General features: G+C 48.6%; 1 protein-coding gene across 5 annotated transcripts in view; it reads left to right on the top strand.

Moving 5' to 3' along the window:
- The first annotated feature begins 146 nt into the window (after nucleotides 1–146).
- The window catches only part of LOC119389336 (RNA-binding protein Musashi homolog Rbp6), a 705,926-nt gene continuing 679,290 nt past the window's right edge, over nucleotides 147–26,782 (top strand). For 4 of the 5 annotated variants that reach the window (XM_049414392.1, XM_037656543.2, XM_049414391.1 and 1 more), the window contains exons 1-2: nucleotides 147–424; nucleotides 496–536. In XM_049414392.1, the coding sequence (XP_049270349.1) occupies nucleotides 357–424; nucleotides 496–536 (109 nt within the window). In that variant the 5' untranslated portion in view covers nucleotides 147–356. The remainder of the gene's footprint in view (nucleotides 425–495; nucleotides 537–26,782) is intronic. The other variant, XM_049414393.1, reaches the window with a different exon arrangement.

Below are 26,782 nucleotides of genomic sequence, written 5' to 3'. Positions count from 1 at the left end.
CCAGCCGAGGGCGAGGGTAGGTGCAGTGAGAGCGAATGCGCAAAGTGTGACGTCAGCCAAATACGTCACGTGGCGACCAGCGCCAAGGACCAATGGGGTGGCCCAGAGGAGGCTTCGCGGTGGGCGCGCGCGGCGCCCTCTTCGCGGCTGCGGCGCTCCGGCGGGGAAAGCCAAAAGCGTCGTCGTGCGTGTTCTCAGTCGAGGCCTGCGCAGAGGGCCATGTTCGCGTAGTGTACGGCCGAGCCAAAGAGTCGTTTAGCGTAGCCCAGCGATTGTGCCATCTGTGCGTCGTCTGCTCGGCCCGAGTGTGTCCGTAGTGTGTAGCGTATCGCAAGGCGCTTCTCCTTCTCGTGACCATGATCATGGAAAACGACAGCCAGCCCACCAACCCGGCCAGCCCCACGGAGGCGGCCCACGACCCAGGGTCCGTGACGGCGGCGGCGATCGCGCGCGCCCACTTCTCCCGTCTTACACGCCCCCTCTCTTGTTTTGCAGGAAGATGTTCATCGGGGGCCTGAGCTGGCAGACGGCGCCCGGTGAGTTTCTTTTCCTCCTCCATGCCGAATGAATGGCCATCCCTTCCGGGCTGTGCATTATTGACCCAATTGACGAGTCGTCTTGCTACCTCGCGAGAATTGCGCTTTTGTTTGTAAGCACGGCTCTCCAGGATTTCACGCCGTCATATCCCTAAAACAGATCTCAATCAAAGCGAGAGAGAAAAATGACGTGCCATTGACCTTGCGTCTCTCTTCAAGCGCAATGCAAGACACGGTGTCCTTAATAGCACGCCAACCAATATAACCAGGGACATTTGATGTGTTCGAAGTGTTCTGGCTTTACGAGCGTGCTTTTGCCATCTTCTACGTATTATTATTTATTGGGGCGATCGGTTCGGAGTAGCCTGGCTAGTTGTGACCGACGAGCAGGTTTTAGTGCTGCGAAAAATTTACCGCTGATATATCGGTGATGCGGCGCTAACGCTGAAAAACGCACTAGATCACTTTTGATCATGCTTTTTATGTGCAGCGAGGATGAAGTAGTTAGCGAGGTGGGCAGATATGATTGTAGGAAGCCCAGTCACTGACCTCGCGTCAATGACTTCTTGTGCGCCACCGGGAGACCTCACAACGAGCAGTACTCACTCGCCAATTCAGAAGAAATCCACCCTAATCAGGAAGGCTTCACTCGTTGCAGCTGTTCACCGTGTGACTGATTTTACCTCCTAATACTATTGGAATAAAACGCATATGCCCATATAATATAAATAGTGCGATTTCAAACGATAAGCGCGGATGATGATGATTGGGTGCTAAAATTACAGCAGACTATACGCACTGTAATGGCTCCACCGCGCAGCATTTCCTCTTTCTGTGTAAAATTAAAATTGCAATCTTCATTGCGCACAGCAGTATGTCTATCACTGTGCTGCCGCAAGCGCGCACATCCTCCTTGGGTGACAAAAATGGTCTATTTCTGCAGCCCTAGTTGGGAGCAGTATCGACCTTGGCCATTGCATACGAGAGGTCACGAGCAGAGTAAGAAGCGGCCGCGCGGCGCCGTTTAAAGAGAACGCTCTCGAGCACCTTGAGTCAAGGTGGCATGCAAGAATTGGCAACATGCGCTTGCTGTGGCGTCTGTTAATCATTCAAAGGAAAGATATTAGTAGCGGTGGGCGAGTATTGAAACTAGGAGCCGATTCGAATACTATTCGCATAGTTTTCGAATAGTAAGGGAAGCATTTTCAAGAGAGCCCTGGAATTCAACGCCATTTTATTTCAAAGTTCAACAATGTAACATTACCATTACTTTTAGCCGACAAAAGGTGCCACAATTATATAAACAGAGTTAAGTTCGCTTGCAGCAGCTAGATCCCTCGAGACATTTTGTAACTAGTGATTTTGTAACTGTAGGTTGAAATACAGCAGTTACTTTCGCTATTCAAGTTGTTTCCTTGTCACCAGCTTTTAAATGAAACTAAGACATAAAACTTGATGTTTCGTGAATCTCATGATGATAATAGTGGACTGATGACACACTCGCTTCTACAAGTTTTACGCAAAACCGCCTTCTGCCGGTGATAAATATGGCGTCGATAGTCCTGCAGGAGCTGTTGGTAATTCAACAATTAAAGCAACAAGAATGATCCCTCGCTGTCTCCACGTTTTGTTACTTTGATGTTTTCCCGTAGGTGCTCATTAGTCTAAAAATATTCGGCATTTCGAAATTTTTGCATATTCGCACATCCCTAGACATAAGCTTCGCACCGGTCTGCGTGGGAGAATGGTTGTGGAAGTGACATCCGTCAATAATGAGCCTATTTAAGACCTTTTAATGGATTGTAACTTGTATGGGGAGCTGGTTTCCGATTTTTTAGGGAAATTTATAAGGCGTTAGCGCAAATTAAGATTGTGGAGTTAGATGGCAAATGAGAAGGAAGAATATTTGAGACAAAAAAAAAAAAGTCGATTTGTTCCTCGAGCTGTGTTCGCACGGGACACTTCACCCAAAGATGGCGCCCATTCATTCATTTCTGCGTATTGATCGACACACAGCGAAGCCACAAGGGTCAAAGCATCAGCCTTACATGGCGATACCATGCGCAGGGAGAGCAGTAGAAACAAACCGTCGCCGACATGCTTGCACACATATGCGGCGCATATGTAATGCCGCCTTTGAGACGCCTTATTCTCGTTTAGAAGCGCCAAGCTTACCGCGCCTATCTGGTTAGTCCGTTTATTTCAAGAAAACTTGCGTATGAAATTAAAGTTAAACATAAGTTTAAACTTTAGGTACTGCGTTAGCATGCGCCTCTTGGTGACGCTTACTCATATCCCTGCTTAGTTTAGTACATATATAGTACATATATATGTATATATCAACAAAAAACGCCCGATGTTTCGCTTGTGAAAAAACGAAAACAAAAAAGAATCAAGAGTGGTCAACGTCTGTCTTGTAAGTGCAACAGCAGCTATCGTCGACTTAATTGTTGCAGCATTAAAATAATCCCTTAGTCCCAGCTGGCGTATAACGCAAGTCCTAAAGACTAGCTTGCACTGAAGAACGACTGGCTGGTCTACCTGGTCTATGCTTACTGATTTTGAAAATCAATTTCCCTGTCTTTTTTTCCCTGTCGAAATTCGGACTGCATAGAATATCATAGCGTACATACAATGCAACGGTAATTTAGGCATTGAAGAAACTGTCAGTGTCAATGCATTCTGTAATAATAATAATAATTGCCAGGGATTTACGATCAAACATAAAGGTATAGGGTTATCAGGCATGCCGTAGTGGAGGGCTGAGGAAATTTCGACCACCTGGTTTTCTTGAACGGGCACCTAAATCTAAGTACATGGACCTCTATCATCTTCGCCCCCAACGCGGACGCGGGTGGAGTCGAACCCGCGACCTCCCAGTCAGCAGCTGAGCACTAAGGTTGAAGACTGGGCATGTTCGTATAGCACAGGGGCCTCAAGCTCACCTCACATAGCGGGCCGCAGTCACAAAATTTAGCCCCCCCCCCCCCCCCCCCCCGATGGGCAGGAGCGAAGCGGAGGGTGGCCACTTTGAACAAAATGACGTTGACATTTGAATTCTCAAACATGTTTTATGGACATCAGGTTTCGAGAAACATATCGCTACTGATCTCCAGAATAGTAGAAATCTGGACACTGATTCTGAAACATGGAGTTTTTGTTCCGTGGTTACGTTTTTACGCATGATTACCGCATGGGGTGCTTCTCGAAAGAAATGCTTTAGGGCAGGCACGTTTGTGTAGCTCATGAGCAAACTTACTAAGAAATGAAATGCGGGACGAAGACAGTCGTGTGCGGACCATGCCGCTGGCGGAAGGTCCGTGGGCCGCATGTGGCCAGCGCGGGCCGCGTGTCTGAGACCCCTGGCATAACTGTAGACGGATAGCGCAACAATTTGACGGAACACGCAGGAAATATTTGCTGTCCATCTCGTCAGTTGGTTGTACCTATTATTAAGCCGAGCACTGTACTATAGTGGCGACTTTTTTTGTATTTTGTCTTCGTGTATATATTAACTTGTACTGCGTTATTTGGGCAGTAAGGAAAATAATATCGGTTGTTCGTATACCATTGTCGTTTGGGCGTATTTTGAACATTATGACGGAACAGCGCAATGACGGGACAGGACACACCGCGGTGTTCACTGTCCCGTCATTGCACTGTTCTGCCGCAATGTTCATGGACCAACTACAGCCCGCCTTGTGACTCGCGCAAGACCATACATGCTTGCTGCTTTCAGGGGGGCTGGGATTTTTCTCAAGTGGCAAGCGCCACTTTTCTCTCGAGCCATCCTTGAGATGAAACAAAAGCTGTCACGAATTGAACACTGAGAAGGCAGCGTGCAATGTTTGATGTATACATTAAATCGCAATGAATGCGCCACGAGAAGCTGCCGGAACTGGAATTGAGAAAAGAACCGTCGTCATTTAAATTCGCCAAAAATGACGTAAAATTCAGTATTCCGTTTGCCACCGTGGAATTAAATAGGATAGAGCGCAGCGAAACACGATGGACCAGACGCTTCCACGTGCAGGCATTCTCGGAAGCTTGCTCAGCTGTCTCTCTCATAGCCTTCCTCAACGCGCTTCTCGACATGATCATGTGGCACTCAGAATCTTGGAGCTTGTGATTGGCTTAGCGCAAAGAGATTCTCTCATTTCTAAAAGCGATTTGAAAGATGCGGATTCGCACACACCGAACTATAGAGATCGTTTCTCCGGAATATACGCAATTTCTAGTCCTGCAGCTTGGCCAAGTTTGCGCCGTTATTGTGTTCTACTTGTTTATTTAATGCGGCCGTTTTGTCAATCTGTTCCAGTTTATCTGCGCTTGTTAAGACCAGTGTGGGCAATTTTATCTGGCGCAACATAAACGAAGGTTACACCTCACAGCTAGAGCATGGTGCTGTTTCCACGCGGAAATTTTTCTGTTGCTATTTATTGTTAGCAAATTTTGGTGGCGTATATTGTGGATGTTATCCTGCGTGTATTTACTATTTAACATGGCTGACGTCGCTTGACCGTCCACTGTGATAATGACAAAATGGCGGCTTGAGAGTGAAAACAAGAAAATCTCAAATCTGGTTTGTCGGGTCCAAAGGTGTTCGTCAGCGGGTGGCCTCGTGCGAGACTCTCTACTTACGGCCATGTTTGGCTCTGGTTTGCCCTGTCTCACACATAAATTGACAAAAGCCAAAATTCCCATCGTGTTTTTGCGTACATCCTTCCTGACAATGCCACCCTCTCCCGCTCGACAGTGCCAAAAAGAAATCAAAATACAAATGCTACCTACTTATCGCAGGCGGCTTGTTCATTCCATGCGCGGAGCAGCCTTTGTTACATCATTCAGTTCACACTTGAGGGCATTTCTATTTGCGTGCATGGAAAACGCGAGGCTTCTCAGCACGCGTTACAAGTTGTGTACTAAAGGTTTCTCGCTGGGGTTACTACTTTAAAAGGTAATTAACCAAACTCTGTTAATTACCAGGCCTAACATATAAAAAAGATACTGTGACCTGTTCGACAATGATCTCAACGATACTACGCTAATTCGGTACGCTTAGAGGCTGCGTATTTGTTTAAAGTTATCTAGAACAACTTTTGCAAGTATGCTAGTATCGATCGCCGAGAAATTTTTGAACCACAAGGGCACCATAAGGCCTTCTCGTGTCGTTTCGCGCTACATCGAAGCTTTTCAACCAAGAAGCCCCCGTTGCAAGACTTGCCGAAAAAACATTTGGAATGCGTCAAGAAGGAGCGCAGTTATGTCTTTCGTCCCGACGAGCTCGTTGGATGCTAGACAGGAAGGTTTTTCAAGGATTAAAAAAGCCACGTCACGTGCGTGTCGCGAACTTGGGCACGCGTCATCCAACTAGTGATGCAGAACTATCGATGGTACTATCGATACTATCGACAGCTTAGTCACTGTCGAAGTATCGGTGGTAAAAAATACTGTCGATAGCGCTATCGATAGTAAGAAGTTCGATGGTACTATCGATAGTATCAAATCAACAGCACGAACTCATTGCAGAATAAACTTGGTTTCCCCCGCGCGCGTGGCACATAGTGCAGCCGGAGGAGCAGGCTGAAGGGCAAGAAAGTTAACATGCTTGTGTTCTTCACCAGAGTGCTTTGCTGACACATAATCATAAAGTCAAAGAGTTCAGATGTAGCGGAAAGCAAGCCGTTACATGTGGTGGAACTGGGCGGCTTCAAACTTATACTGCATTTTGTGATTTCAAGATAAAAAGAATATTATGAACTAAGTTTGTTAATTGTAAGGCATAACTGGTTGCTTTTGGATGCGAATTTATTGATGGACATATTCCGCCATTTTCACTGCGGAAATAACTTATTTCTTTCGCGAAGAATTGCTCATAAATTAAGCGAAGCTGATAGTAGGCTGTCGCAAATATTTTGGCAATGTGGCCGGCCCGCAACAGTATCATTATTCACACCACTATCGATAGTATTCTCACGTGGTTGTGATGGGGAAGAATGCTGCAGAAAGACTGGGAAATGCGGAGCTCTTTATTCAGACGAACTTGTGCCCAGAAAATCAAAACTCAATACAGAAGCGATACACGCTGCGCACTGATAGCGGCGAGAACAGTCGACCGCCGAGTATTCTGATCATCGGTGGAACGCGTCGTCTTTTATACATCAGTCATCGAACCTTCCAGCGTTATCGCTGGTGCTCGCGTAAGCTCTCGAATAAACTCGACTATTTGCGTCCGGCGCGCAATATTAACAGAATGATCTCAGACAATCGTGAAGCTTCTCAAACATTACGGCGCGGTCTGCGTCAAACTTTGGTAACAGTCTTTGTGGGTGGAACCCGAATACATCAAACCAAAGCAATAAACACGCGTGGCAGTAATATCGCTGGTAATATTAACCATCCATGGTACTACCGATTGCACTATCGATAGTTTGTCGATAGTAGCACTATCGATAGTTGGTCTACACTGTCGGTAGTATCGGATGCTATCGATAGTCAATTTACCGATAGTTCTGCATCACTACATGAAACGCGATCCGGGGCGCGCTAGAGCGTTGCAACTATGCAGCATTAGCAGACTGTGGCGGCACCCCGTGGCAAAAAGCTCCTCTGATCCAAACTTGGTGTATGTCACCTATCGGCCCAGAGCAGCAGCTGCCCCGAAGAGGGCGGGCCTCTGAGCTTGAAAGACTTCGCGTTCCGCTTGTCCTTGCCGCGCACGACTGGAAGATTTGGCTGAGATGTTCACAGCAGCGTCTGCTTTCCGCTGCTTCTTTGACTAAGTACGAGGGATGGTTCACGGCCCCTTTAAATACGTGGCCCGAGTTGAGTGAATCACCCTGTGATTGGTCGTTTGACTGAACGGTTTGTAGGCCCTTCGGGGTATATTCACTTGCGTTCATAATAGTCTCTGCGAATGACTGATGAAGGATATATTTACTGCGAAGCTATTGGTCACCTATAGAACGATAGCAAGGTATAGGGCATGAACTACAGCGTCACATTCCCAAGCGCCACTCAAATGCGAACTCACTAAGAGCACACGCAGAGTACACTGCCGGAATTGCAGGTTCGACCTTCGCCGAGCAATTTCGTGTATACAGCCGCAGTTGCTTAGAATACCTCTTGCTGGAGCAACCCATTTCGATCGTAGCGCAATTGAAGGGCGGCCGAGTTGGAACCCATCCATTCATGAGCAGCGCACAAACAGACAAGAACACGGGAGAAGCGCTGTTACAACAACGGGAAGATTTATTTGAATAAATGTGCGGTAAACCCGTGAGTAGATTACACTTAAAACACACACGTGCCTACAAGCGGTCTATGAACACAATATTTTAGTTAGATAACGGAGCCGACGGCTTACTTATGCAATTGTTTTGATTCTTAGCAATGTGCGATCTCCCTTGTTCTTTGATCGTGGTGCTGCATGATAATTGAGGTGCCTATAAAGACTTGTCCCGTTTTCTTTCTTTCTTTTTTTTTTCACGTGTCTTGTCTGTTGGTGATGTGGCCAGTAATACATTTTAGAAGCGTCTAGGCTGAACAAACCGAACGGAGCGACGAGAAAAAAGAAATATTGGAAGGTCTTGGTGGCTGCAGAGCTTCCGAGCGTAATTATTGTCGGAATTGTTGTGGATACGTTTACAGAAATAATAATAAGACAACCCGAGGAAAAGCTGCGCGTTTCCCGGTCTCAGCAAGGCGAATACTCTGGAATGACTGCACGACACTTTCTGCGCCATCAATCCCTGTCACATTCCTCAACGCACGAGGGCGATGAGAGCGCTGACTCAGCATTGGAATTCTTTTAGGCTTTGCATTTGAAATAAAGAGCTCTTATCGGCGCCGTTAGCGAGTGTCAATGCGTGGTGTGCGCAGCTTACTTGTGACTCGAGCAATTCAACTGAGCTATTGTTGATCAGCCATAGCGTAAGAATTTGTGGCGGGGTACGAAAACACGTATGAGTTATTAGTTGTGCTTGGCTTCGTCTTAGCGCCGTCAATTCTTACGCTATGTTTGACGTAACACGGCCGCCAGCACGTCGATTTAGCCTCGTTCACCTGGCTAGACAGCTCTCGGTGAAGCGTGTCGGGCGGCGACTCTTCGTTGGCTGTGGAAACCACGCCGGTTGCTTGTTTTAAGACATCTTCACTTGGCAGTGCTGCCGTAACAACCGCCGGGAGTCCTTGCAAAATCGACGGCACTTCGGTGCACATCGGTCTCACGCACAGCAAGCGAGAAAAGTAGGTGGGCGTCGGGTAGGTTTCCACAGACGGTGATCGATTGTTCGGCGGCGTTCCTCAGCCTGTGCCGTCTACACGCGTCGGCTGCAAACGAGTCGGCAGCATTGCTGCGCTGGTGGCTCGTCTAAGATGTTCCAGCATTAAGCTGTTTAAGCTTGCGTTGAGTCCGTGGCCGCCTCAAAACTCGGCACATCTGTGCAAAGTGAAGTGGAAGCGTATCATAGCAACGGGGTGGCCAATGTAACTGAGGGTAAAGAACACCACAGTCATGTACAGCAAGGGGTACGGAAGTGGGGCTCCGCTGTTTCCTCAGTCTTCGCACCACTAGTGTGTGGCTGCCCCATTTTTTTGTTGCACGGCAAGGCGCCTGTGCACTCATCACCGACAGTCGTCGTGCTTTTTCCAGTTCGCCTAGCCTTTTCCAACGCAAGGAGAACTCGTCCTACGCTTTCTCTTTGGTAATAAACTCAAATGCAGCGATTGCTGTTTGCCGGCTGTGGACTCTGGTGACTGTCGCGCCCCGATGCTTGGATGATCAGCCGAATCAAATGCATCCATTCGGGAACACCAGTTCTTGCGTGCTCTCTTGCTTGCCTCGACGTTGTATTTTCGTGTCAAGGCAGGATTCCTCTGGCCAGACGTTTCGTGTTGCAAGCACTTTTATCAGTCCTTCAGCCTCCATCAGCTCCCGGCTCTTTCCAGAGCCTACACGCGAGCAGACATCGCTCGCCAAAGCTTGAGAGATTTTCTTTATGCCTTGCTTCTTTCTCGAGTGTGTAATTTTCTCGCCAACTGGTAGCGTGGTCGTAGCTGGTTGCTGCACCGCGTCGGAGTATTGTTTCTGCAGTGCATAATAGAAGAGAGTCGGTGATCTGTAGCGGTGACGTGCGTCTTTGTTTATGGCACACTCGCTACGGTGATGCTACTTAGAACAATTTCAGTTTCCGCATTATTGTCGAATTCGTGGCCTGCTCAGGCGCACAGCGCTGCCACTGCCTTTCTGTATAGCTCAAAGCGCCGCCATTGCAAAATACCACAATATGTCACAACTACAAGTTGTCCAAAATTAAATTTAACTGAATGTACTGCCTTTACATTTTCAAAGATACCTGTGGAAACCGAGACTGAAGGAACCAGGTGCCTGAAAGGAAGCCACGACCTTCGCACACGGCTGCCGCACACGAGACATACACAACTGCGCGTCAAATACCGTCATTAAACACTTGAATATACGCAATAGTTGAACGTTACCACAACCGCACCGAGAAAGAAACAATATAGCGTGCTCGCTGAGATACGTTGCGCATGCAATGCCTGTACGTGTAGGCAAGCGCTGCTCACATGGTCCCCGTTGCGCTGGCACCGTTACTGCAAGTGCTCAGTCGCCAGCGCACGCCAATGTGGAGCAGTAAGGGTACGCAACGCACGGTTTATTCATGTTCGAGTAATTGTGTTTCAGAGCAGCTTTACCGGCACAACAATTCGCTATTGTTTCACTCCTATCAGAAGGAGAACTCACTGGCCACCTCGGTGGCATAGTGGACTGAGCGAAGAGCGCACTGTTTATATCCCTCATTTTCTCTACCGTTCGGTCTTATTCACGGAAGGCGAGAAGAGCAATGGCAATGCCGATAACGCGGAGAATTCTCGAACTGAATGCCCAATCATGAAGAAGTCAACGTAGACATGTTGGGTCGTTTGAATAGTAGGGGTGTGCGAATATTGGACTCGAATTCGAATCGAACAAGACATCATCGAATAATTCGATCCGACACTCGAATAGCTAGTATTCTAAATTTCGAATAATTCGACAGGACGAATATCTACAACGTGACAAAGGCCAATGGTGCAACTTGGTCAGGGTGGGGGTGGCTAAACCTAACGCTAACATTCTAAAAGGACAGGGCGTGCAAACACGGACACAAGAAAGAAGTCAGGACACCACAAACGCCGACTAAAAACTGAAGAGACGCACAACGGCTGAAAAGAAAGAAGGCACGAAAACTCATCTGCGCATGCCCATGCAACAGGCGAACCTATCAATCCGGCACGCGTGGCGGTCTACGTGGAAGATAACTGTTAAGGCATTTGATTTCATCTTTATGCAAGTTAATCGACGGTTGGCCCACGCATGCGCTACCACTATTCTCGATATGTCATGCTTCAATCATCAGGCGCGTTTCTTCATTTCTATGACGGTACAACACTGCGCATTCATCGAATTTTGGCGTGCACTTACAATCTCGAATTGTAAAGATAGATTAGAAGGTGAGCCTCCTGTTAGCGATCTCTTATGTTCCAAGCATCTATGGTTAATGTTAGGCCCGTCTGTCCTACGTAGAAGCGGCCGCAACTGAAAGGGACCTTATACACCACACTCGTACGGCAATCAGTGGATTTGTTGGTGTGTTTTACGAAACAAATATCGGTCCGCTTCTTGTCTTTTACTCGCTCATTCTTCCTCTGCACAGCGGCACAAATCTTACCTAGCTTATTGGCAGCCGTGAAAACAACATTAACGCCGTATCTACTTCCTACTTTCTTTAGCCTGTGAGATACGCAATGAATGTACGGTATACCTACGACACGTTTCTTCCTATCGCTTTCTGCAACCATGCTCGGACTTAACACAATAGACTTCTTTAAACGTTCAGCGACCGTGGCCACTGCATCACGAGGATATCCTACATCTAAAAGGCGCGTAACCTGTGCGTTAAAGCTAGCACTAATTTTGTGCTTACACGACTTGGTGAGGGCTGATTTAAGGCAACACATGGCGATACCGTTTTTTACAACCTTGAGTGCTTCGACGAAATATTTAACAGCGGTTTCGAAGATCTAGGAGAATACTGCCAGCACACGTGGTTCTTCTGGAACGTTAAGGAAATGTCTAGAAATTGTATTCCATTATTCTGAGGCACCTCTTTAGTAAAGCCCAGCCCACCTCCATTTAATTGAAATTTTTCGCTCACGGAAGTTACCACCTTTTCAAAGTCCTCACCACTACAAAAAATCAAGTAATCGTCCACATAACGAAAAACCTTAATAACCGAATTACCTAAGGCGCCTTCCAAAAGACTGTCAATCTTGCTAAGGTATAAATCACTAAGAACCGGTGCAGCCTTAGAACCAATACATATCCCTGATTTCTGCACATAAACGCCTTCCTTCCAACCTACAAGCGTTGACTTTAAATACATGGAAAGGATTTCTAGAAATGCCCCGGTAGAGACACCACATTTATCGGTGAAAACCGTCTGGTGCGCTTGTTCGTTAATACATTCATTAACACAATTGAACAAGTCCTCATGCGGCAAAGAATAATACAGGTCTTCAATATCCATACTAAAAGCCTTACAACAGCCGGGGTTCTCCTCTGAGAGGAACTGAACTAGCGCCTGAGAATTACGCATGCGAAAAGGGTCTGAAAAACTCAAAGCGCTTAAGCAGTTCTGCAAATAACTAGATACAGCGACTTGCCAGGTGCCTTGCTCTGAAACGATTGCTCGAAATGGGATCTCGTTCTTACGTGTTTTGGCTGAAAAAAACAATTCTAAAGTAAGTGATTTAGCATTCTTGACATTACAAGCTATTCCCTCAAGATTATGTCTTAACAAAAGGTCGACAGCACGTTGCCTAACTACCGATGGCTTAAGTTTTACCGTCCTAAAATTCTTTTCTATGGCTGTTAATGCTTTTTCTGAGGACAAACTGTCCGGCATAATTACAAAATACCCTTCCTTATCTGAAATTACTGGCCTGAGTTTCTTCTCGACACAGTAATTAACTAAAGGCCGGATAGGCTCAGAACACTTGAGATGCATATTAGAACCCTTGATGCTAGCAACGCAGTCTGAAATGCAGTGGGAACGCTCTTCTTCAGGAACAAGTCTAGTGATTGTACGCGGCAAACTTAAAACGTCTATTGGTTTCAGGTTTGGCTTAAAGCAGTATTTAGGACCTAAGGCTAGGGTTTTGCAGTGACTATCATCTAAGGCAGCTCCTCCAAGGACTAGCAAGTTATTTTGCGGTGAAACAGTAGAAATAATCTTCCTCTTACATGGTTGAAGTTCTCGAAATTTTACCCTCCATATGAATTCCGCATGCTGGTTAGCTACCCTCATCCAGTCGGCGTACATCTGCTTCTGGCGGCGATCGTCACGCGAAGTCGAGCAACGGACTTTGAGGCATTCCTGGTAAAATGTCACTTGACGCCATGATTCCGCGGTCAATATGGCACATATCCTCCTGGCATGTCCGGTAGATGGTTGCAGAAAGCCGCACAAAAGTTGAACTTCAACTGGGCAAACTCTATTCTTAGAAAACCATGACAACGTTCTAGCACGGACCAAGCAAATAGCAATTAAAAAAGCCGAAGAGGCAGGATTGTTCAGATAAGTAGCAGAACACGGAAAAGGGCTCAGAGTACTAGAAATGAAGCTTAGAATAACAGAAAGCTGAGCTAGTTGGTAAGTATTCATTCTAAAGAGACAGGGCGTGCAAACACGGACACAAGAAAGAAGTCAGAACACCACAAACGCCGACTAACAACTGAAGAGACGCACAACGGCTGAAAAGAAAGAAGGCACGAAAACTTATCTGCGCATGCCCATGCAGCAGGCGAACCTATCAATCCGGCACGCGTGGCGGTCTACGTGGAAGTCCGTGTTTGCACGCCCTGTCTTTTTAGAATGAATACTTACCAACTAGCTCAGCTCTCTGTTATCCTAACGCTAACGTCGTCACAGTAGGCCTTTCGTTAAAGCTATCACTGATATCCTGGTTCGAAAGCGAACCGTGTTTACCATAAAGGAGATTTTGTCATTTCTGCACGTAAAAAACACATGAGAAAACAGTCAAGCCCTTCAAAAGCTTGTTTCCAAAACGAGGGCACGGACTCCTTGCGTAGTTCGGTCGCGTACGCCGCATGCGCCGTAAAACGTCCAGACTTTGGCCCGGAAACAATCGGCGATTGGTTTCACTTGTGCAAGGTTGTTCACGCTGTGCAGTCGCAACGGCCGCGCAGCAACACTCGTTTAGAAACTCCCATCGTTCCGGCGCGCAGTCGAAGATTTTTGGTCCCGGAGCACTCAGGACGATGAAGCACAACATTACCGTTGTCAGATGAGCCGTAAACACCGTAACGTCACGGCGAGAGAGCCTGAAGCCACGTCATGGGAAGCAGCTTGGGTCACTGCATGATAATTTGTAGTCTTTCGGTAAGAGTCACTCACCGCGTTACGTGCTCTAAAGCATGAACAGATTTCATTTCTTTGTTCTTTTTTTCAAATTTCAATAACATATTTTGTATGCGATATTCGATTCGATATTCTTGGCCATTATTCGGCACTGCTCGATTCGAATTCGATGCGAGATAAAATTTCACTATTCGCGCACCCCTATTGAACAGCATGCGGGACAGAAAAAACAAAGCGTGAATTGTACGTTTCACGCGATTGATTGATTGATAGCAGAGAAAATGCGATGAGGCGATAAGAATGGCTGCAGATGAAAGAGTCGCTGCTCTTCCTGTTTTGCTTGCCGTAAATAGCAGCGCCGTGCCGGCACTGGTCGCACGCGACGGCAAGGTCGGCTGCAGCCAGGCGTACGAAGCGGGCCGCATTTCCGAATTGGCAATCGTCCAGGCCGACCGTTCAAAGAAAGCGGGAATTCTTGCGCGGCTGTGAATTAAGTCCCACTTGCTTCGGACGTCCCTTATGCCGCGAGATACAAATTGAAACTCCTCCTTTGCTGCCCTAAGAACAGTGACGGGCAAAAAACAAAAACAGCCTGGTCTTTCCACCCGCACACTGCGACGCCAGAGAACGGACGAGGGCGAAATGTGGACTTGCAGCACAAAGAATAACGCCAGCTTAAGCATCCCTGAACACTGGTATATGCTCTTTTTAGTGGCACGAGTTGGCTACTCCATTCCACACGAGAAAACTCGCACAACCTTAAAAGCGGCTGCAATACGAAATGACGCCAAATTGTCAAAGCGCGGAATATCGGCGCATATGCTAAGCATGCACCCAGTGCAACGAATGCGCACAATTGAGGCAAAGCACTCTGTCGTAAGAGGCCGTATAGTCTCAGTCGTTAAGGGGTAGCCGCACACAGGCGCCAAAAGACCATTTCATTATGTATGTATGTATGTATGTATGTATGTATGTATGTATGTATGTATGTATGTATGTATGTATGTATGTATGTATGTATGTATGTATGTATGTATGTATGTATGTATGTATGTATGTATGTATGTATGTATGTATGAGGCTTAATGCGGAAACTGGACGAGCGCTCTGCTTACGACGCCCAGTGTACCGCGTTTCTCGTCTCTTCCCAGCGAACCGTCTACCAACGTGCCCAAATCAAGGTCTTGTTCGGCTCTCAGCTGTGGCACGCTGCGTGCTCGGCAGCTTTAAGTTTTACTCTGCTTCATAACTTAGCAACTCAAATAAGTCTATGTAATTGAGTCTATGCTAGCCCTCGTGATTCATTGTCTGTTCACTTACTGTGATACAGTCTAACAGAAATAGAGCCCTCGGCGCCTGCTTTACAGCCAAGCTATCTAGGGATAGGATCGAAGGGTACTCATGTAGAAAAAATTTTGGGTGGCAACATGTCCGACAGAACCGCCATGTTGTGTCGAAGCACGCAGAAGCGCTCTATGGAAGACGCCTTGAATATAATATCTGAGTTGGTTGTTTCCATTAAGGCACATCTGCCGTTTCACGCGCTTGTCTATCATGATGTTTGCACGTCATCTTAAGAAGAGGCGACCCGATATGGCGCTCACCTGGACAACGGGTGTCGCCATAGGCGTGCGCACAGGGGGGCAGGGGGGGCGGCCGCCCCCCCTAATCAGCCAAGAGGGGGGGCGCAAAATCTGCCCCGTACATTGGCCCTTCTAGTCACCGAAGAGGGGGGGGGGCGCAAAATCTGCCCCATACATGGACTTAGTAGGGTGGGGCGCTGCGATGAACCTTCGCCCCCCCCCCCTAATGGGGAACCCTGCGCACGCCTATGGGTGTCGCCACTGTTGCGACTGGGGGTGTGTGCCACCACGAGGGGTTGGGAGACCTCTGAGCGCCGACATTCAGGACGGCTTTTTTTTTTTTTTTTGTTCAAAACAACTGAATTTACAATATGTGCAAAGAATGATCTCGACTGCCGAGTCCGGTTCATCAAGACTGGCCTCCGGTTGAATGGGGGCGAGGCACGGCACAGTCCAATCGGCGCCGGCCTCTTCGCTTCCCCTTTTTTTCCCCTCCGAAGACCCCAAGGCAGGGAAAGCCAGCCGGCTACGTTTTAGCGGCAGGCTCGAAGGAATGCGTGGGAGAACGCCTCAAGTGTGGTACAGGTGCGGACACAGCCACCGCGAATGGCACACCTGTGCAGGTAGTTTTCCCTCCTCCTTTTTGGGGAATGCGGGTCACAACACCACCGGGGGAGGCGGCACTGACTTCGAGGCACCCTCATTCGTACAGCCATGGGAAAAGTGAATCCAAACGCTTCCCCCGTGCTATCGGGAAGCGGGGAAGCACGGTGTCTCTTTAATTTCAAAATGCAGGCATAGTCTCATTACAGTTCCAAAATTACACACCCAACCGCTTCGCTGGTCTTCGCTCTTCACAAACAGCTGGAAGGGCTCCAGTTTTTTTTTTTTTGCAAATAAATAAATAAATAAATAAATAAATAAATAAATAAATAAATAAACATGTATTATTAATTAATTAATTTATTTATTTTTATTTATTTATTTAATGAAAAGGCAGACAATAGACCCCTTTTCATAAATACGCCATCTCGCGGTGGGCTTTTCGTCAGTTTCGATTTTGCAAAGCATTCTGAGATATAAATCGCCATGTTCAGGGCAAGGGGGTGTGTCCGTACGCGTGCGCACGTGTAGAATGTCCGTGCATGGTGCCAGCCGGCTGAATCTCAGTCTCCGATATCCCTGCAAAGAATGCCACCGTACCTTGCTTTGCAAAGGCTCTACAACTGACTTCGGCGTCGTAAGAACGGCCCGTAGACCAGATGGAGGAACGATTTGGCGCGGCTGTTGAACTCCGAGCCATGCATCGGGCAAGGAAAAATGCTCGTCGGAGCTACAAGCTGCTGACGGTCGACGCTGTAGCAGCATCGCTGACGAAGAACAGTACGGTGTCCGCGCACGCAGGAAGCCTTGAGCGGCCAGTGCCGACCGCTGTCGTGTATACCCCGCCTCATACATCAGGTACAGGCTAGCGAGACTTGGAGTAAACAAATAGTTGAACTTTTTACGACCCCTAATGTGATTTCTTTTTCATTTTTACGCTGAGAATGCATGAAACTAACAAGGTCGCGACGCCTCAGGCGCAGGCTCGTGCTAGACGCGCACGAGCGTTCACAACCGCGATAACCGACGAAAACAGACGCGCGGAGTTACACATTTTTGGGTGACCGAACAACTTGCATACTTCAACAGCCTGCTTTTGATGCGTGAACCGGAGTACAGGTCCGCCGAGGCTTCACGACAACTGGGGATGCCAGCTTCGTCCTTCTGTTCGGCAAAGTATGTTTGTAACAGTGGCACGCGCGCTGGCAAGCATTTTACGTACAAATCCACGGCATGCCTACGTACACGGCCTAGCGCTTCCACGACCATAATTACACTGACAGTGTATTGTACCGAGGTGCAGCACATGTATTTGTTTACATTGGTAATTTTCAAATAAATGTCCGTTTTTTGTTCTCGTCGCGGTAGCCTCGTTGGGGACACAACGGAACACATCTTTCGAATCATCTTTGGCAACACGTTTCCGGCACGATTCCCAACACGCGAGCTGGCTGCCGCGCTAGCGAAACGTCACGCACGAGCAGTTGGAGTCTCGCAGAGTGTCGTCTGCTGCGGCGACCTAAACATGGCGGCTTGTGGTAGTTCGCCCTAAAGGAGCACTGACATCAAAATTCAATGTCGAGATGTGCCCTTCATTCGATTGCTCGGTATGCATAGGTCTCCTTGGCCAAATTTGAATGGCGTCCTTCGCGTGGAAGTATAACTTTATTTCGAGGACAAACATCGTACGAAAGCTCAACGGAAGATTGATCACGCTGCGACATCGACACTAGTGCTACGTAATAGGTGTGATAGATTCCGTCCATACCATCCTGAGTGACGATACGCCAGTAACAATGACGTCGACGATCTGAGTGTATTTATTGTGCCGCCGACGCCAGGCGACGCTGTCACCGGCTCTCACTCCCAGCCAGTGGCTCTCCTTGCTGTCCCGATCCGTGCCTGCGATTCGTGTCGTATCGACTGATCTGTCGTGTGATCCTCAGCGCGAGTGCGATCAATCGGAGCGACTACGAGCCAGCATGTCGGGGAACCGTTGCGTAGTACGGACCTGCTCGTCGAGGCGCGGAAAAAGCGGAAAGTGCGTGGCGTTTCATTGCACGTACGGTACACGCCACGATCACAAGCTATCAAAGTGGAGCAGCCTACTATAGATAAATATCATCGCTAACAAGTAACACGTATGCAGCGTTATTAGGGAGTTTTAGCTTGTACGTATACATAACTTGCAACTACGTCACACTGCGGTACTCTGGGATACGATTTCGCGTCATGCGCCGCCATTACCGAGCACAAGACGCCACCAACTCAAACTGTGCTGCTCTCGCATTTCCCGTCAACGCTGCACATCGCAACGGCGATTTGTGCGCTATTTGGCTGCTGCACGAGAAGTGTAAATCAATAATAAAAAAAGAAGACTAGACGCGGGGGCGTACTGATTGCCAAACGTGATCACAAACCCGTGCGACCGCTCGAAAGAGCTGTCCGAGAAGCGGAGCACATGGCTTATGCGCGCGTAAACAGGAAGGACCTCAGACGTTGCACAACGTTTGTGTGTGCGGGTGTTACTTCATAACAGGTAAGTTATGCTTCCGAATCCCCTCACCTTTTCGCCGAGTGTATCACCACGGAGTTGTGCGCGAGGTTATTTTTTGTCGATACGTGAAGCACCGAATTGAACACAGCGATCGTGCCTTGGTTTTCGGTTTTGCTCTTCGGTGAAACGAACCCCGACTGGGCGCCAAACACGTTATTGGGCCATGGTTTTATGCAGCCATCAGCGACAAAATCTGTGCAGTTTGAGCGCCGCAAAATACAGGCGGCGAAAAGCGCCGCTGTAGATGACTGGTGCGAAGTTGTTTCATCCATTACGTGCGACACCACTGACGACACTGCGGGCTGCATAATGTCCTGAACGATTCTCGTTCGTCATAGGCGCAAGCCAAACGATCAAAACACGCGCAATACGCCGAACGATCCGCGCACGAACGTAAACACACCGCGGTCACTGAGACGTATGTGCTCGGCAATGGCGGACGGAAGACAGGAACTGACGTCACTTGCAAGTTATGTATACTTCTTTACGTTACCGTGTTACCGGATACCGGATAGAATCTGCGCATGCGCGAACCTTTACGGAACGTAAACTGCTCGCCGGATAGGCTTTACGTTCACGGCCCTATCTCGCAAATCCACCTTCGTTCGTGGCTACTCGCGATATCCGCTTCGCGGACCCTCCAGCCGCCGAGTCAAAATAAGCTGAAGTGCGAGCGCCACTTACGATCACCTTATTTCAGCCGGATTACCGAGGCTAGAGCGACCTAGATACACTGTAACCTAGAATACCAAATCCGGAAACGTGAGAGGCCTAAAAACGCTGACAGGCTGGATAGGTGACGCCATCTAACGGGGCCATGGTGTACGAGGCAAGCACAAAATTGTTATTGCAGAAACATCGGGCGTTCTACTTCCAATGGAAATGCCTTGCAGCGGCATAATTACGAATGAATTGCCTCTTTAATCATTTTGCCCCCTCAAAAACACTAAGCGAAAACCAACGTGTTCGTGATTGTGGTTGCACGAAGCGTCACAAGATGTCGACACCATCGTCCGGCAACCCGGTATTGCTACACGCAAGCGCCGCCATGTTGGACTGATAACGCTGCAGTTTTGTATCCGTATCAAATAAACAAACAGTGCTACGGTGAGCTCGCACGCACGAAAACGCTTGGGCCGGTACATTCAACGTTTCATGACCATGATCATTTCATATTACGACACCGACAACAGGCAGAACAATCGGTTATCAGTCCAAGATGGCGGCGCCCATGAATCGAAAATAAAATCGTGTATACCGGGATACTGCACACGCTAAAAACCTCTCTTAGGAGTTTTCCGCAGCGTAATTCAATATTATCTAAATTAAATGTATGTAAAAGGCAGTTTAAATGCTGTTATCATCACCATTTAGTGGTTTGCGCAGACGTAAAGGTTTACGTTTGGGCAGCTAAAAAACTTTACTGAAACTCGAGTTCCGGTGAAATCGACAAGAGATCGTGTTGCTACATGAAAAACGGCTGGTTGCCGTGGCGATCGAGAAAGCATAAATTATTGGGAAACGGCGCACATTCGAGGGCCGCATCTCTGTACGCTCACTGGCGCCGAGATTTCCGCGTACGACGCCGAAATGTGTGGGCTTCGCTTAAAAATATATAAGCTCCGCCCAGAGAACTGCGGCGCGTCTGCCCTTCACGTGTGAAAGGCAGACGTGCTTTCCGCTCGAACCTTAAGTACTGTTTCTCGGCTAACATAAATACTACGCATGTTAACGGTTAAAGGTTCGTCGTTACTAGCTAAAACATCATGTTTGGCTGAGAGGCGATGTGAGACTTCCTGACGAAATTTACCGAGAAATTCGAGCATTCCGACCTAGAGCCATTGACACAAACATGCATGTGTCAGTATGGAAAAATGAATGATCTGAAATTCTGCAGCGCTTGAGAAGTAAATGGGTTCACAAAAATAAGTTGGAGGATTTCTTGGTGGGAGGGTCAGCGACGGCTGTGGGACATATTTTCTCAGCTCGTAGACGCCTCTATAAAGTAAAGAATTGGGGTGGAACGCACTTGACCGAGACACTTGCCAGCCTTTGAAGTGCGAGTCCATCCTTCTTCGGGCGTTTTCCGCACGTTTCTCTGTGGAACCCCGGGCGACGTCGCCCTGCGCTGATGCTGGCACACGGTGACCCTGTATGGAAAATTGGGTCGTCGGTATTACGTCGGCAACGAAGGATACGTCTGTTCCGTATTTATTGTATAATGGGCCGGTAGCTTGCGTCGCACACAACCGTGACATTTTGTCGACGTTTCACGGTGTGGGGCTCCCAGATGTTCTCTCGACAGAAACTCCTTCCCACCGTTCAGCCTTGTTTACATGCATAGTCGTTCGCAGATGCCTTTCTGAAGTGTGAGTTCCTAAGACGTTTTCTTCTGCAAGATGCTGATGATAGAGCAGCGTTGTTTGTCAAAGCAGGTGGTCGACAGTCCTTTATAGTTTGCCCGCACTGAATAGCCGTGCCGTAGCGTTAGCCTCACTAGTACGCACGGCAGGCACAGAAAGTCGCTTCGCGAAGTATTTGTTGCTGGTAATTACAGCGTCGGATCAAGGAACGACGGTTCATCGGAGCAGTCTGTATGACGCTCCGCTCTCGCATATCTCTCGATACTCGACGGGGAACGTCGGCCAGCGCGGTTACCAGTCCTCGGCATCCCTTAAAAGAAACGTCCTTCGTTAGCGTGACAAATTTCACTTATATGGGTTTAATCTTGCACGCTTGGCACGCCTTGAAGAGGCCTGTCGAAGCGCATAATATTTTTCGTAGTTCTTGTTCAGTAGTTTCCACTGGCGGTCGAAGAGCAACAAGTTCCTCGGAACCAGCAGATGCCGTGACGTGCCATATCTTGCGATTGATCGAGGGGGTAAAAATAAAGGCGCCGTGTGTCTGGTATCTTGTCTCATTCCGCGTTGATTTAATCACCATGGACAGGGTAGCAACCCAGAGCTTTACAAACAGCATTTCATTAAAGGAATGTTACGGCACGGAAGTATCGGTGGCATGTAAGACCTTCTTATTACCGTAACGTCTCTGGGGGAGGAAACGAGAACCGCACTCTAGAACAGAGGGGTGCGCGCACTCATCGGCACGGCGCGTTTCCGTGCCCTCAAGCATAGAGTTTCCTACAATACTTACTAGAGGGAAATCTGGCGCCAGTGTCTATGGGAGCTGCAACGCATGGTGCTTCAGCCAGCATGGGAATGATGGGTAGTACACGGATTTGTCTAAACTTCGTTCTTTCGGCTCCGTTTGGCTCCGCGTCGCCTGCATCCGCTCTGTCGCAAGACGAAGTTCAGCAAAAGTCAGCAGTTCCACTTCACCATTTTAACCTTTTTAGGCTCACAACGGTCCATTCTGTTATCCGAAACGAACGCCAAAACACAGCAATAAACAAAGCCACAAGTGCGTTCGAAGCCGTAAGTACGAAGATTAGGCAAATCCGTGTGCTACCCATCATTCCCATGGTGGCTCAACGATCACCGCGCCAGAGTTCCTTCTAGGTAAATGTAGGAAACTCTGCGCCCTGAAGAGCGCAGCAGCCGGACTTCCTGTCGCCATCGCCCACAGGAGAGTCACATGACCTCAGCAGAAACGTCCCGTAATTGCACAATTTGAATGAAAGGGGAAGGTTCTGCCTGGCGTTGCACAGGTACCGCTGTTGTGCCACGGGGTGGTAGTAACCTACGGATTTTGCCAGCGACACTACAGCGACGTGCCGCTCTACCAGTGACGCCATAGGTGACGTTTCTGCTCGAGTGTCTACCGCATGTGAAGGTGACGCTGCTGTGCTCTTTAGGGTACGGATACGCGCATTGGAGCGCGCATCCTATACTCCGTTTCACACAGCATGTTGCACATATGTGCAACAAGCTCGGTCATCAAAATCTACAAACAACGCTGAGCGTCTCGTGGTCGGCTTTCGTGGTTCTAAATGCTCGTGCCAGCCGAGCACGAGCCTTCGTGAGACGTGTCGCGACCCTCTTCGAATGGGATATAAGAAACCCAGAGCAACGAAGCGCTAAGTGATGTCGAGCAACACACTGGTAGCCGTCTAACACAGTCTCTTTGTACAGCGCACAACATCTTCATCTATTACTCAGCCTAAAAAAGAAAGAGCAATCACATTGTGGGCGGTCAAACATTCCACATTTCCTGGTGCGACCGCATTTAGCGCAACAAGCCTCTGCAGTGTTGCTCCTCATGTATGAAATGGAGTGACACTCAGAGTGCCCCTTTTCCCTTAGGAAAGAAATATCTAGCTTTGCAAAATGCGCGCCCCGGATGTTAAGCCTCTCGAATAGGCACCCGATAAGGAGCGCTTGTTTTCGCCGAGCTTCCGGAAACACATTTTAATGGGATTCGCGCTGAAATGCATCGGAAAATTCATCTTGCGGCATCATATAAGAGTATTGGATCATAAGAGACTGTAGGTCGGAGAAACGGACACCAGCTTGTGCGCCATGATTGATTGGCAGCTGCTGTACACAGCTTCCTCGTGGCTTAGCTTGAGCTTTTTCTCATCAGGGTGAAATAAGCGTGATATTCCTGCGAGCAAGAGCAGAGCGGTGATAAGCGCAACATCAGTTTTAAGCGGGATATAAACGTCACTGGGATTGTTTAAATATGTAGCAGGCCCATTTCCGAAAGACATTCCGACTGGAAGCCACCACATCCCGGCATTCCAAGCACCTTCAGGTTACCCCCTCACTCCCTGTCAAGTCAAAGCATAGGGCAGACTTTGAAGCGAGGCGACACAGACAAGCAGCGCTTGTCTCTGTGTGTCCTCGCTTGTCACTCGTTCATTTTTCGCTACGTCAATAACTGGAGTACCAACCAGCCCAGACCTTCACGCTAATAAATTGAACTGGGGGAAACGTAGCGCGTTTTCTTGCGTTGCAGTTGAGAATGCTTATCGTGGCGTGGGTTTGCCGTGAATGAGGTCGTTCTTTTTCATCCGGGTGACAATCTCGCTTCGACACGCCGTGACATTGAAACTCCGCACTCGGTCGTTCATTGTGGTCGCTCGTTGGACGGAGAGCCTCGCCTGTCTCCGAGCCCTGCAGGGGTTCATTAGGGGCCCCCCTGAAAAGCCCATTGTTCTGCCCACGACTCGTTCAGTCCACGTTGCGCAGCATGCCACCCACGAAAAATGCCTATATGCTTTCACGATCCGCAGTCAATCTGGCGCCTCGTAATGACGGCACCGGAGACAAAAGCTAGAAAGGTCGAAGCGCAAGGACAATTCGGCCGGTCCTCTTTTCCCCCTGGTCGCGTGACCTGTTCTAGCGAACGACGCCGGCGCTGTAAAAATTCCTGACGGCACACCCAAGTCGATGAGGTATACCTGCAGGTTTGACAGCTTTCACGCTAAAACGGTTGCTAGTTGAATGCTCGTATACGTTGCGGCCCCGCGATCTCTGAATTGAGGCCTCATTCTGGTATGCCCCATTTAGCTGTACGGACAAACAAGAGCGTGTGTCACATGGTTCGCCCTCATGGATTGCCTTTTACGCTAGAAATCGCTTTAAGGATACCAGAGTCCGTAAACAATTCTAAGCTTTCTTTTTGTCCAAGATTATTATTTTAACTGTAAAAACGTCATTCGTTTTGCAAGTACTCATAGAAATGTCTAGGAGGCTTCGGCGTGGCGTTTTCGTGCAGCGCCGACAGCGAAACCTGTCGAGCGCGCCGGTCCTAAGCGCGCGAGCGAAGCGCGCCCGGTAGAGGACGACTCCGTAACTCATCGACCCCAGTAGCTTTTTTTGTTTTCCGATTCACTTTTTTTAAGTACTGGCGTGGTTCTGTTGTAAAACACCTGACCGCCACGCAGAAGGACTTGGTTCGGCTACTACAGGAACCGAATATTTTTACTATTTGAATCTGTCTCTATTTTCTCGCTCACGGACAACGGCGATTTTTCACTCATGAGCAACGATGCCGACGCCAGAAATTTCTGCGACACGGGCTCTTTAACGCTATGGCGTTAAAGAACTCAACGTGTGCTGTTCCCTTGGCTCTGAACTCGTTTATTTCGACAGTAGCAGTGTGTAACAGTGAACACCAGATTCTCATCATCATAACCGTGATCGTCATTTATTGTTCTCGCCCTTGTTGCGGTGTTTCATAAGGAGGGAGGGGCAGATTGTAGTGGTCATTTATACGTACACATCCAATGACAATCAAAACACTCGCAACAACTCGCGATTGCGATGCTGCCCGCAGTGAACAGCCATGCGTGAACGTCCTCTCTAACCTCTGGCGTCGCTGTGCTCGTTCAGCAGGAGTGGCTGCTGACTTGCACCAGTTGCGTCACTCATTGTTCAGGAAGAACTCGCTGGGACCATTTTGTATTGTGACAGCGGTGTGGCAGCCCCGGACAACGTACGTGTTGCTCATTGCATTGGGAACGTTTCACAGCAGCAGCAGCAGCAGCAGCAGCAGCCGCCGCAGACGGGCACGCACCGCTCTGTCTCCACACTCTAAGCCGAAACTGGGCTGCAGTCGTTAAACCAAAGGATCAACGGTTCGTCCAACAGGGTGTAAATGCGAGGCAGTGCGTGTCGTGCGCAAACGCCCGGCAAGAAGGGGACCAACGGGGGGTGTAACTGCACGCGCACCGATCGCCCGCTGCCGCGCTGCACTTCTCGGCCCTGTCGGCTAGCACGATCACGAGTTATATCGGTTACACGCCAGAGTGAAAGCGAAGCACTGTTGCAACAAATAGAAGCAGTTATGAGAGTCAAGTTCAACTCGCGCCGGCGCACACAGCGAGCGAGCGCGCTGACCCACGTTTCTTCCCGATCGAGCTGCCGGACCCAAACAAGTGTAAGCCTTCGAGCCCGGACACCGCGGATAACTCGCTTCAATGTGCCGAATTAGGAAGAACTACGAAGAACACTGCCAGCGCTAACAAAAGTAAGGTGTTCGCCAGCGGTTGTATTCCCGCAGAGTAACCGGCTATAACTATATATACGAAGCGATACGAAGTAGGCTTCGCTACGTCGTCGGCACCAAGCCGGCCGGCGGCCGGTGCCAGTTCGTTGCCGGTGCAGGTGAAAGAAACGTTGCTTGTTTCACAGAGAATAATGTCTTGTGGAATAAAGCACAGTTCAATCTGTGTCTGTCTCTCCATGCGACAACTGTTGTCAAACGTCTAGCGTGAAGGCGAGTGCCGATACGAATCAACGTGTGGCCGGCGGTGTACAGCGAGCGACTTACGATCACAGTGAAAGAACCGTGCCTGCGCGCCGTCTCGTCGTTGTAGGTATACATATATCTACATCACTCCGTAAGACGCCGCCGACAGCGGACATCTATTTTTCATTTGTATGTAAAATAACGACGACGAAAATTGCACAGGAGACGCACGTTGTGATCGCCAGCGGTCGTTTAACTCATAGCCGTGCTCCTCGTAAAGGCCTAGCGACGTTGTCGGCAAGAAGCCGGCATCGGCGGGGCGCCTCACTGCTTCGCCGGCGTTCGTGTATAAGTGCCGCTTGTATGTTTGTGTGTGCATAAGTGCATTTTACGGACTTGTGCAGCATTGCTAACGCTGGTTCGGCCGACACGATAGAGTACCAGCTGATAATTCGAATTCGCTGACTGAAAGGGGGTTAAACATACTGCGGGTTCATATTAAAAGATCGGTGTGTTGCGGTGCTACCATTGAGCCCACGTAAGTTTACACGTACGCTACGAATGTTTATTGTTTTATTACGCCGAACAGAAGTCTGCCACCGGGACTACATGGGAGGTCAAGATACTGTGCCTATATATAGCCGATGGTTGGTTTTCGGCTGTCTAGCGCGGGCGGTAGCTGTGTGCGGTGTTTCGATTGCAATGGTTACATTTCGGTTGTGTGTGGTTGTATGTTTGTGCACGTGCTGTAAATACTGCATCATTCAATGCTGATTCAGTTGGAAATACCAAGAATTAGGCCGACATAGCGAAGAATCGCCATCTTTTTTTTTCTCGGTTAGTCCAGACGGTTCAACTGTTAGACCCTCTGGAGCATTCTCCGGGGACCAACATTTAAACCAA

The sequence above is a fragment of the Rhipicephalus sanguineus genome, chromosome 4, assembly GCF_013339695.2.
Source record: "Rhipicephalus sanguineus isolate Rsan-2018 chromosome 4, BIME_Rsan_1.4, whole genome shotgun sequence".
Lineage (NCBI taxonomy): Eukaryota > Metazoa > Arthropoda > Arachnida > Ixodida > Ixodidae > Rhipicephalus > Rhipicephalus sanguineus.
Note: the sequence above shows the minus strand (reverse complement) of the source record. Positions and strands in the feature narration are given on the sequence as shown.